The sequence below is a fragment of the Salmo salar genome, chromosome 15 (assembly GCF_965601325.2).
Source record: "Salmo salar chromosome 15, fSalSal1, whole genome shotgun sequence".
NCBI lineage: Eukaryota > Metazoa > Chordata > Actinopteri > Salmoniformes > Salmonidae > Salmo > Salmo salar.
Window position 1 is genome coordinate 76419212 of NC_138305.1, and position 13035 is coordinate 76432246.

Sequence of the window (13035 nt, forward strand, 5' to 3'; positions counted from 1 at the left end):
GAGAGAGAGGAGAGAGTTCATTACTGTAAATGCAAATGAAAGGGTCCCAGTATATAATAGCTTGTCACTGTCAGCTAAAGTAAAAAGTGGCTCAAGTGTGTGTGTGTGTGTGTGTGTGTGTGTGTGTGTGTGTGTGTGTGTGTGTGTGTGTGTGTGTGTGTTTTTAATCAGGGTTTTTGATGTACTGTCAAAACATAAAAGTGTGAAAGATTTTTAATGTCACACTAGTCAACTGTTTTCTTACTCTTGGTGAGTGAATCCTGTATGGTATATGATACATAGATTATCACATTTTGATTTGGTCCAGCAGGCTCTTCCTGTGCTGTGTGTGGGCAGTAGATATCCCTCATGCCATTTGGATCGTTTGCTTTGGACATCTCCCCAGCAGCCATCTGACATTTTAACATTTACTTTCATTTATCGCTTGCAGCGCTGCTACTCGACGCTGTTGCCCGCCCCTCTGCATTTCACAACCTCTCTCCCTGACCCTTGACCCTTGGTATACCCCCTCAATCTATCCCATAGTACTCTGACCACAGAGGTCATTGTCAAGGAGGAACCTGTCCGGTGAACCACCGTGGCCAATCAGCATCTCACACCGCTCATTAACATAACAACACAGCATCTACTTATGTCTATCTGATGACTTGAACATCATGCACGTTAAATCAGTACCCATGACATAGACCAGGGGTGCCTTGCTACGGTCCACCAGCTCCTGCTGGTTTTCATTTGCCTTCTACCTGGGAAACCAGGTGCATGCAGTCACCAGCCAATCAATGACAATCATTGATCAAGGAAGTATTCAGGTGACTAACGATAGCAATTAGCAAGCAGGACTATGGAACTGGAGGAATTGTGCAGTGCACCCCTGGCGCAGACTGTGTAACTTCACCCTAATATGGCCCTGGTTGACAGATCGCTGCCTGGGCCAGAGACTGACACCTGAATCAGCCCCCAGCTCCATCACTGTACCTACCCTTTGTCAGGGCTGTCTGAGCCAACAACAACTGCTCTCTCTGTGGATCACCGACACTCCCTGTACCCTGACACACACCACCCCATCCTCCAGTGCCACGCTGGATCACACTCCACATGTCCGCCACATGGAAGAGCATCAGTCTCCAACTAGCTTGGCGCTAGCAGCAAAGCTCCCGCAGTTCTTTCCTCTGTTACCCCTCTCCCTTTTTTCTTTCTCTCTCAGTGCACAACCATTGGAATAATTTCTTTAAGGGCCATTAAGGGAAAAGTGCTGGGGATAAAAAATGAATAAACAGTTTGAGTCGACAGAGCGTGGAGGGTATTAAATGCTCAGATCATTATTGTTGTTAGCACTGATGAAGAGGGAGGGGGAGGTGGTTGAGGAAGCAGAGGGCTAATGAATGAGTGGCTGCTGCTGGTTAGTTCCTCTCCATTAGCAGAGTAGTGTAGCGTAGTCGCGGGGATGCCTAGGGGGCTCAGTACTGGCCCTGGATCAGCCTTCAGGTTACTTCCACAATGGCGTGGGAGATCTCAGCCTTGCCCAGCTATTCTGGGCGGTAGGTAGCCTTGTGGTTAGAGTGTTGGGCCAGTAACCGAAAGGTTGCTAGATAAACTCCCCGAGCTGACAAGGTAAAAATCTGTTGTTGTGCCCCTGAACAAGGCAGTTCTTAAATGACTTGCCTAGTTAAATAAAGGTTAAAAACATTTTTTTTAAATCTTACTTGGGCGGTCTGCTGAGACAGATGTGGAGATGGGGCTATTGGAAGAAGAGAGGGGGAGGGAGGTGATGACTGGAGGCCTGTGCTGGTGGTGAGGAGTAGTAACTGAACTAGGATCAGTTACAGACAGCAGAAGACTGAATATCAACCCATAGCAACAATCCAGCCAGCAATACAATAACGTCATAGCAATGAAATTATCCAGGATCCGCTTTTCACTGCATTCTGAGCCAGGGTCAACTGTAAACAGCTGATAAATGAGACAAGAATGTGTCACGCTCGTCGTAAGAATGAGGAGACCAAGGCACAGCGTGCGTAGAGTTCCACATGTTTAATAAAGGAAACTCACCAAAACAATACAGAACAAACAAAACATGAAGTCATGGAGTGCATAACCTGCACCTACACATAAACAAGATCCCACAACTCAAGGAGGGAAAAAGGGCTGCCTAAGTATGGTTCCCAGTCAGAGACAACGATGGACAGCTGCCTCTGATTGGAAACCACACTCAGCCAAAACAAAGAAATAGAAAAACTAGATTGCCCACCCCACATCACACCCTGACCTAACCAAACTAGAGGAAAATAAACGTCTCTAAGGTCAGGGCGTGACAGAATGGCTATTAAACAGAAGCAAAGTTTAACCCGGATCAGCTCCAGTTTCTTCTGCAATGGGAGTGGGCTGAGATCAGGCTTGGGCGTCACCGTCACGCTCGTTGAGCGCAACTGAAGGAACGACGTCACTCACTGTCCTGTGTGTGTGTCATGGCGTGAGTCATGTTGTTATGAAGAGACCACCCTGCTTTGGAACATTGGTACATCCCCGTTCCCACTTAGATCACACAGTTGATCACTAGCCCCAAGCGTATAACAACACCATCCTGTCTTTAGAACTGATCTGTCTGTTCTGTTCACTATTTCTCTGCCACTCCTAAACCCAATGAAGGATAATGACATTAGACATGCACAGCTGCAAGAGCCTCTGGCTCTGGCTCGTCCCCCCCGCACCCCATTCCCTATCAATATCCAATCCCTCCCTCTATCCGGATTTGTGGACGGCAGCTTGGACACCCTGTTGACTGGGAAGTCTGGGAATCTGCTGGAAACCAGAATGCTGTAATTTATGGTGATTGGAGGTAATACTGAAGCAAGACAATTGGCCCACCTGCTAGTGGAACTGTATAGGGCAGAACGTCTGGGCGTCTCTCCATGAGTTTGACAGCACGGCTGGATTCACATGGCAATTTTTATCTCAATTTAGCTCAAACATGTCTCATCACTCCACTTTCCTCTTCCCTGCTTCCTTTTGGGTTATTATGGACAGTTTATTTCTCATCTTCAATTCATGTCACATTGCAGACACCCTGTCTACGTGTCACAACTGTACACTGCACACTAAAACATTGAACACAAACGTCCCTAACCCCCATTTTACCATAATCTAAGTTGTTACTCGGGTTGTCATACAGCTGTTTCATACGGCCTTTGATCAATTAGCTCGAGACGTTGGTCGTCTGGACGACCAGGATGTGTGCTCGACTGCTCTCACATCTGATCCCACATTCTTTTTGTCACCAGTCACCCATGCATACGGTGCAACCCACCGAAAATACAGAGACATAACACAAACTGCATGCTAACTCCTTTTGGTTGGACCGTCATCATGTTAAAGAGGGAGTCAGTCCAACTCCTTTGGCTGCTTTATGGAAATTGGCATTTCAAAGCACTCTGAGAGAGATGTTAACCTTTCGCGATATCAGCGCATTAAAAATGGATCAGAGACGAGCTTTGATGTGAACAGAGGATTCTATTTGGGTCATGTTGGCACTACAGTGAGTGGCTCAGAAGAGCAGCAGCTCGGTGGCGCCCTCTATTGAATGGATTCTGTATGGTTTAGGTACTTTAGGTCACTGTAGGAAGATAATGAGATTGTTGCTTTTGCGTACCATGTCCTGAGAGACAGGCTTAAGCAGACGTCTGGGCTAGAGTAACCTACCTGGCTAGGGTATCATGTTGTTCTGTGAGGGCAGAGCTGAGCCCTGGGATGCAAGCTGCAGCTGGTGGTTGAACACTGCCTGCACCCTCCAGGGTGACTGAGACCTGGGTGACCTTGTGTTCTCTGGGAGTTTACCTCCAGACTACAGGGTAAGGGGTCCCCGCGGGGCCAAACAAGACAGGGACAAGACCGCGTCCAAAGAGATAAATGACTTGTGATGGTTAACCAGAGCAGATCCCCATCGTGTGTGTGTGTGTGTGTGTGTGTGTGTGTGTGTCAGAGAGAGACTGAAAGAAATGTGTATTTTCTGTGTGTTTGAGAGAGAAATGTGAAGGGTTCGTGTATGTTTGTAGGTGTGTTTAAAAGACACAATGGGATTGTTTCCTCATGCGTTTTCTGTATAAATGAAGCTACTTTATGCATCACCGTGTGTATATTCTTTAATGTGTTGTCGTGTGTGCGTGCGTACATGTGTGTGCGCGCGCGTGTGTGGGTGTATGTGTGCGTTCATGTGAGGCAGAGGGTGGGGGGAAAAGAGACAGAGAGAACATAAAAACTTGATGATATATTCCGCCTTGCATCTGCCCTGCTCAGATGATCACTTGTCATTGTGTTGGTGTAAGTAGATATTGATGTATGGCGGGTTTTAAAACAAGCCGTGACCGCCCCACAATTTTGACCTCATTATAAGTATCGAACAGAAAAAATACATTTCTTTTAAAAAAAGCGCATAAAATTACATGCTATGGATTAGGTGCATATTTTTTCTCCTCAGATCAGTCGCCAGCCCTGCTGAATATAAAAATATTTATTTTAGTTATTCTTCTCTTATTTGACACGGGGGGAAGGGGGGACAAACATGTGGCACGGTGTCATGAAAGTGAGTGTGGAATACAAAAATCCCCAATTTGAATATGATTTTAATTGAATATGGGCTTATTCATGTGTAGCATATAGAATTAGGTTTTACAGAAGCATGTTGCCAGGAGATTGGAAGTGTATTGGCCAAATTAGCGTTTGCAAATTGGACAATATTTGATTGACCTAAATGTACATGATTGTATTCCCCCATGGTTTATTTTTCTGCTTTCACGTAATTCAATTTGTTTGTGTGTGTGTGTGTGTGTTATAAAGCTTAGGATTGATTCTGACCTTAACGGGTCGTTTTCTTTCTGATTCAGATTTAACGAGGATGTGGGTGACATTTTTAAGAGACCAATCCCTCTTTTGTTTTTTGTTTTTTCTTGCACTGTTGCTGCCTCCCACCCCAACATGACCCAAGTATTCCCAAAAGCTTTTATTTTCCCTTGTCTTCCCCCCTCCCCCTCTTGCTCCCCCTCCCCTCTTTGTTAGAGACAGCTCCTCTCTCTCATTCCCCCTCTCCTCTCCTGTCTGCGCTGTCTTTTCCTTGGGGTTGAGGCAGGCAGGGAGAAGTGCTGCTCTGGAGAGTGACGGTGCTCGGGAGACAACACGCTCAGCCGCTGTTGTAAAACGCAAGAGGTGGACTAAGTGTCAGGCGCCACCGCTCGCCTGTTCTTCCTCTTTCCTCTATCGCTCTGCTGCTCTGCTCTGGCTGTCTCTATCTGCAGCTCGCTGGCTGGCTACTCTCTCTCTACCTCTCTCTCTACCTCTCTCTCTCTCTCTCGTTGACTAGGGCTTGGCTGGCTGAGCAGCAGAGTGAATTAACACAGTGGACTACCTGCTGCCTGGGGATTGTGTGCGCTGTGAATACTCCGTGAATACGCAAAGCTCCAAGTTGTTGTTTTGGCTGCCAGTGAATGGGCCTGTCCCTCGGAGGAGCAACTCGAAGGAGATCATCCGCAGCCAAGCCCAGGACAAGCAACCGGGAGTAGCCTCTGGAGCAGGAACAGACAGAAGGAGTGGATTCTTGAGAAAAAGGAGAAAAAAAGAGGGAGACTGAGCCAGAGAGAGTGAAATGAGCAACTGAGCAGCTTCTACTCTCAATGAAGAAGGGGTGAATAAGCGACTGCTTTTTTGAAAAGGAGAAAACCAACTTGACACTCTCGGACAGAGGGCGGTAACAAGACCCCCCTTGCGATTTGTTTTTGCATGAATATGCCATCAGGGGTGGACAACACGAGGAAAGAAAGAGAAAAAGTATTCAGGGCTTGTTGTTAATTTCTCATCTGGCTCAGACTTTTCCCCTCTTTCTTTCCTTCTCTCTCCATTTCTTTTGTGGGTTTTCTTTAGTCTGTGTGTCGGCTGAGGTTTGTCGCTTCTCTGTATAGCCGGACTCAGGCGGAACAGAGCTGAGGAGAAGACAACTCATGTTGAGGTACAGAGCTGGGGGCGTAAATTGTTCCCCTCTCCAACTTTCCGCCCCTCTCTACTTCTTCTGACCTGTTTTCTCCAGACTCCAAGGGTGGCCCCCACATGCGAGTGGCGAGGGGGAAGGGGGCCACAGTGTTTTGAACCGAGGAAGTGGGTGGTGAAAAAAAGAACCCCCTTCACGCTCCTAAGAGCATATGGTTAATCGAGTGGTGGCCAGCTGCTTACTAGCCCCCCTGCTAAATACGCTAACGCTAGATACAAGTGCGCAGCGACGGGGGAAGCTTCGTGCTCCGTGCTCGGAGAAGACAGTCGCATTGCCGTGTTGCTGTTGCCTTTATCTCGGTCCTGACTAGCGCTATAAGGAACAATAAGCCGGCGGGCAGCCAAGTGAAAACAAAGAGCCAGTTGTTGTTGTTTTCCTTGGAGCGTTTTGTAAGGAAAAGAAAAGGAGGCTAATGAATGTCTTTAGAGCGCCAGAGCTGCCGGAGCTCTAGCCCCAAGCTCCCAGTTTATCAGCCACAGGAGGCTGAAGAAAGATGCTCCCCCGCCAAATCACCAGCAGCTACTCTTGACGAATGCTGTGGTAGTGTGGCGGAACCTGGCTTGTGTTGTGAGGGCTCCTGGGGGAATAAGGAGACCAGTGCTGCAAAGAGATCAAGGAAGCTTCTTACTGTAATTACTGTTGAGTTACTGTGGAACTTTGGCACCTTTTGAACTAGCACGTACACACACACACACACACACACACACACACACACACACACACACACACACACACACACACACACACACACACACACACACACACACACACACACACACACACACACACACACACATTTACACTTTCATATTGTACATATACTCACTCCACATACGTACACACCAATCTGTTGTCATCCCCTTTCCAGTACTTGGATTAAAATGGAGGTAGCGTGGACAGCTGGGGGCCTATAGCAGTGCAGGCCCACACCCTTCTGTCCTCTTCCAACCAATGGATGTTATTACTGTCCAAAATGAGTTGCCTGGAAACCATTGAAAGCTCCTCGACGCATCATTCTGAAAGCAACTGCGACTCCCTCCCCACGGCGGGACACAGCTGGATTCAGGGCTGAATCTACCAGCCATTACCCAGCCTATCATTCTCTCCTCCCTCGTTTCTTCTTCTTCTCCCACCCCGTTACCCGTACCTTCCCACCGGGAGGACGGACTCTGGAAGTGGAGTATGACCAGCTGCCATTACCCCACGCCGCACCCGGAGCGGGACCGGATGTACCAACACAAGGTGTCCCTGGTGGTGCGATACTTTATGATCCCCTGTAACATATGTCTCATCCTGCTGGCCACCTCCACGCTGGGCTTCGCCGTGCTGCTCTTCCTCAACAACTGTACGTCCACCAATAGTACTACCACACACATACGCACGCACCCCATATACAACGTACTCCCTCTGTCACCCTGTAGCCATGTGTGTTTGTGTCATGGTCAGTAGTATGAAGGCTTTATATGTGAGTGCATTTGTTGCCAGATGTGTATGTATAAGAGAAGAGTATGCATGCATGGCTTTTGGTACAAGAAAAGTTTTGGGTCGGGAGGATTTCGCTTAGTTTACATAGACTATTAAACACCTTACAGTCTCTCAGGTCTTTTACTCTGCTGAGAAAAGATATGAAAGACCGGTCCACTTGACCTCTGGCGGTGCTATCTGAAAGGCTGGGGCTGGATGAAGTGGAGGGATATCTCAGACGTTAAAAGTCAGCTTTCCCTCGATGCACAGTCCCTGCTTCCTTCTTTTGAGTCCTTTATCTCCCCCAAAGCCTTGGCATTTACTTTGAACTGTGGGATAAAGTAGCCAGATTAAATGCCTTTGGACGATAGAAAAAGCTCTTGGCATGGAAAGTGTCCCCACTTTGAGCGGTTATCGGCCTGAATAGAAAATGCCATGATGGTGCATAAGCTTCTGTCTGTGCGTCGCCTGGTGGCTCGCTGGTAGATGAGCAGCAACATTACCATTAGGCAACACGAGAGTGACCTTTTGGAGAGCGAGCGCGACGCAGCGACTTGCCATTTCACAAGTGTGTTTGGGGGTGACGTATTGTCTGTAAGTTGTACATTAGGGACTATCTGTCTCTCGCTTCAAAGTTGTACATAACTGGTTTATGTCTTGCCTGAATGACACAGTTTTCAGTAGTTCAAAGCTTTATATCAATGAATGTCAATTGGTTCTTCGCGATGGGAATAGGAACACGCCAGTATCACTGGAGTCCTGATTGAGTCCTGACACCACAGTAACATCAGTATGTGTTGGATATCACTGCTTTATTCAGTGTCACGTATTTCTTGGCACTGGAGTCCCGTGTCAGATGAGTTGCCTGTGCGGAAGGTTCAAGCCTAATCAACACTCCATTTCTTTCACTTTGAAGGTGTTTAAAACTGTCTGGAGTATAATCATCATTGCATCCACGTGAATTAGCATTAAGGAGACTAAATAGGAGTGATGGCGGAAAAATCTATACAGTTACATATTGGAATAATATTTTTGACAATATATCTCTAGTCGGTTGCACATGCACCAAAACTCCTTTTAAAGCTGGTTCTCCATGTTCTTTTTAAATGGTGAGCCAACATGTTTTCAGCACTTTTATTTCCATGACTGATGGAAATAAAAGTGCTTATGGGTCTCTCTCGTCCCTCTGCAGTAGACATATAGTGAGCAGTATGTTTGGAACATCGAATTGCAATAAAATCGCAGTATCGAATCCCAATACATATAGAATCTTGAGAGTATGGTGACGATATCGTATTGTATCAAGCTGTGAACTCTGCGTGGAAATGACAATATACACTTTAAGTAGAATACGGGCATCAAAGCATCCCTGTGAATGTCCCTTTTTATCTGTCTGTATGCCTCTCTGTGCCTCTGCCTGTCTGTCTGTCTGTCTGCCGTCTGTTTAAGGCTTCATTCCGAGCCATGCTAGCCCGCCACGAAGCTATTATCAGCCTGAGGATTTTCAATCACGTACGAGACACGTCCCAGGGGCTAAGGATGCCACTGCATTAGATCTTGAATAAAATAACCAAAATGCACCACTTTAGAATTCTGAAAATGCCTCCCCTCCCCGCTATCTCTCTCTCCCTCTCTCTTTTCTCTCTCTGTCTCATCGACGGGGGCGTTCCAAAGTGAAGTTCATTTATAACCCCTCCGTGTTACTGAATCAATTTAATCCAGACATATTCCATTAGATTTAAATACAAACTCAGTGAGAGCACTCCATCTCCACCTCACAAGCTAGAGAGAGAAAGAGAGCGAGAGGCTGGAGAGGGAGAAGTGAACGGAGCACCATTAACATGGAAAGCTCTTGCTGTGTGGACGGAAAACTGGTTTGGAGAGGAGCTGGAGCGAGAGAAAGGAGAGGACACAGACCTCGGGTCAGAGCGAAGCGTGGCCACACACAGCTTGTCCTCTTCACACTGTGGCCCGGTTCCTGGAACTCTGTGGGGGAGTGATTCACCTAGTAGAGAGGAGGAACATGCACACACTCACACCACACACTGATGCACATAGACAAACCCCAACACACCCTAATACACAAACACGCACATCAGAGCAGAGCCTTATCGATCTGCTCTAGATTTAGCGGGAATCAGTTCTGGATGCTTCAATCACATGCATACACATACAAAGGTTTGTGTTGTATAGGGACAGCAGACGGCGATGGGAAAGGAAGATATGGTAGTAGAGACCTTATCTCCTCCTCTCATTATGACCAAGATGGAGACATTTACATTTTGCAAACATTTAGGAGATTCTGTTGATTTGCTGTCATGTGCTCCAAGACACCATATGGCAAATACTGCAGTGTGTTTGCGTTTTAGGAAAGGGGAGCAGATGTGTGTGTGTGTGTGTGTGTGTGTGTGTGTGTGTGTGTGTGTGTGTGTGTGTGTACATGTTTATCTACATGTGTGTGTCTGTGCTATTGTTGTGCCATGTTGTTTTTGAAGTCCCCGGGATTGAAATCTGTTACTGTCATGATTGCCTCGGAAACCAGTTCAACAGACACTTCATTATTCACCATCGCAAACACAGCGTCCCTCCCTCCCTCCTCCCTCCCTCCCTCCCTCCCTCCCTCCCTCCCTCCCTCCCTCCCTCCCTCCCTCCCTCCTCTCCTCTCCTCTCCTCTCCCCTCATCCTTTCTCTCTGGCTCCCTCAAGCCCAGCTGTTGACAAGCAATTGTAAGTGAACCTAAATTTAAAATCTGCACTGGCAACCGTTAACTGTGATGCCGTCGTCAGGTAGCGAGCGATGCCGGAGACGCCTCACGCCTCCGAGCGAGGACGGCCGGGAAGGCGAGAAGCTCCGGCGGAAAATGTGTTAGCTGGGTAATTGATGTGATTTTATCTTGCTCATTATCCCGGGTATGCCTACACAGGGGAAAGGTGCGGCGGGCTGGCCTGATGCGAGCACGGGCTGCTCAGTGGTTTGGAAAGGCGAGTTGGGAGTGCAGATGGTAAAGGTCGCTGTCACTGAACACTGGGGGTCTTAGATGCTTTGGTATGGTCAGGTGATGTAAGAGCATTTCAAGCGCATGGTAATCTACTTACACTGGTTGGTGATGCTTCACGCATCGGTTTAAAGTAGACCACTTTGTTGCTGTTCCAGTCATTGTGTGTAAAGCGAAAGCTCATTATTTTCTATAACAGTGCCCCATCGCGCCCAAACCCCCATTAACTTTACCCTTCATTAGAGGTGTATGTATGTATGTATGTATGTATGTATGTATGTATGTATGCGTATGCATGTCTGTGCTCTAGAAATGCCCTCTTTGTATGTTCCTATAGGACACCAGTGATAGAGGAATGTAGTTGTGTCATCATCTACCATGGTACCATCGTAACAGTACATAACCCATGCACTACTGCAGCAGGGTCATGATGTCATATCTATGGGTGAAGGAAAGAAAAATGAGACATGGGGGTGGGATGGGATCAGTTATTTTTGCTGTGTAGTCCTCTTCAAGGGATATTTCATTCGCTTAGGCTTATTTGAGGTATAAAAAAAGTCCATGAAAGTGGTAACTAAGATAATAATGAAACACAAAATACCAATTATCGGATGCTTTCAGAGTTGTCAGGTGTGGATTGCGAATTGAATGGACCATTAAAATTCTAAATATCCATCAACAATTGTACGTCTATTATGAAAATCTATTCATTCTGATGAGCTGGCTCTATTGAGCCTCTTCATCCCTCAGATACTCTGTTAGAACCTGTTTGATATGCCCAAGCCAGAGGAGAATCTCCTTCTCTGCTTTTTGCTGGAGCAACTCAATTACTGGGGTTCACCCCATGGGAAAGTCCTTGAATCTCACCTTAACTAAAAACCCATTTCTAACTCACTCTCTCTCTTTTATCTCCTCCAGACAAACCTGTTCACTTCACGCCGGCCCAGCCTCCTGACGGTAAGTCCTCTGTGAATTCTCACTCTACCCTACCTTCACCGATTGACTACATAGTTTTGGCTCCCCTACAAATAATTACCTCAGAGCTGCTCTCTGTCTTCTTCACCTCTCTGAGTCCTGATGCTTTTAGTTTGCATCACCACCTCCACCTTTCCCCCATAAGGCCATTGATATGGGGCGGTCTGTGATGACTTGATTGATTGGTAGGAGTTTAAGCCCAGTTACAGCTGTGCAGTAGCTTCTACCAGACTACAGCATCTCCAGCCTCATGATTCAGTAATACTAGTAGTCTTCCCTCCTTCCCCATTCAAAACGTCACTCCTCACACCCCCTAGACGTAGGCCAAGGATACACGGAGGCTCCAGTTTTTCCACTATGCCCGGCCTTGTTATCCACCATGCTTTCCGGGCCTAATTCCACAGATGGCTATCTCTGTACTCTGTGCAGGGCTATTGTTTCAGTTGTTTGGCGGGCGAGCGACGAGAGTCATTAATTAAACAGCAACAATTTATTGGCAAATGGCGGATCTCCACACTCTTTAATTGGAAGGAAACAGCTGGTTTCTGGCTCGGTCATGAATATTTATGATGGCAGCAAACACATGAAGCACTGTTTGGTAGCCTCCAGATTTCTGACTGACAGACAGACAGACAGACAGACAGACAGACAGACAGACAGACAGACAGACAGACAGACAGACAGACAGTTGAGGTGGACTCCTGGTAGCGCTGGGAGGTGTAGCCTTATCCTCACAGTGTGGGGGGGCTACCAAGCCAAAGGTTGGCCGTGTAAGAAAAACAACAGGCAGAATGCTGATAATGATCTGAGCCCCTATCTACTGAAGCTGTGAACAAAAGGCACCTCTGGGGGCTCAACGACTCTGTCCGATAATTGCTCAATCACTCTCTTCATAGGTCAGCACATTTGCAAAAGCTGTTTTTGAGAAAGGGCGCTGTTGTGTTCAAATGTATCAATTTAGAGCAGCTTTAGACGATGAATATGATGGCCTCGCCGAGTCACGACAATGGCTTTTGTCAATGCGAAGTGGGTGTCCGTGGTCTGCACCTGCCGAGTAATTGAGCTTGATTGGAGCATTTCTCAACTTCACCTCACCTAAACACCTGGGGAGAGGAGAGAGACTTCTCTGGTTTTATTTTTCAACTCCTTTAATCAAAGTGAGGTGCTCCAAAGGTCCAATCACACGGCATCACAATCCGCCGCAGATATTTGTTTACTGTTTAATGACATGAGATTGCTTCAATAAATGATTTGCGCTCTCGACGAGTGGAGATTCTCCGTTTTTTGTTATTTTTGTTGTTGAAATAAATAGTGTCACCGAGCCAAGTCCAGTACGTGCCGGTGAGAAACTGAGTCAGCGAGGCAATACAGTACATCTCTCCATTTTCCCTCCAAAAATGGTGGCTTTTATCGATCGCAGAATTTCCCATGTAAGTTTTGGCTTGTCTGAAGGACGTTTGTTTCTGCACTAGTCAAGCATTTAAGAGGCTCTGCTGCTGGCCCATAATTACATTTCCAATAGTCCTGTAGGCTCTCAGTCAGCAGAACAGGATTGTTTTTTGATCCAAAC

The 13035-nt window shown here is 46.9% G+C and overlaps 1 protein-coding gene across 3 annotated transcripts in view; it reads left to right on the top strand.

The window, feature by feature from the left end:
- The window catches only part of LOC106572186 (agrin), a 259715-nt gene that overhangs the window by 112173 nt on the left and 134507 nt on the right, over positions 1-13035 (top strand). For 2 of the 3 annotated variants that reach the window (XM_014146121.3, XM_014146125.3), the window contains one exon: positions 11409-11447. In XM_014146121.3, the coding sequence (XP_014001596.1) occupies positions 11409-11447 (39 nt within the window). Of the gene's footprint in view, positions 1-5094; positions 7377-11408; positions 11448-13035 lie in introns of those variants that run through there. The other variant, XM_014146126.3, reaches the window with a different exon arrangement.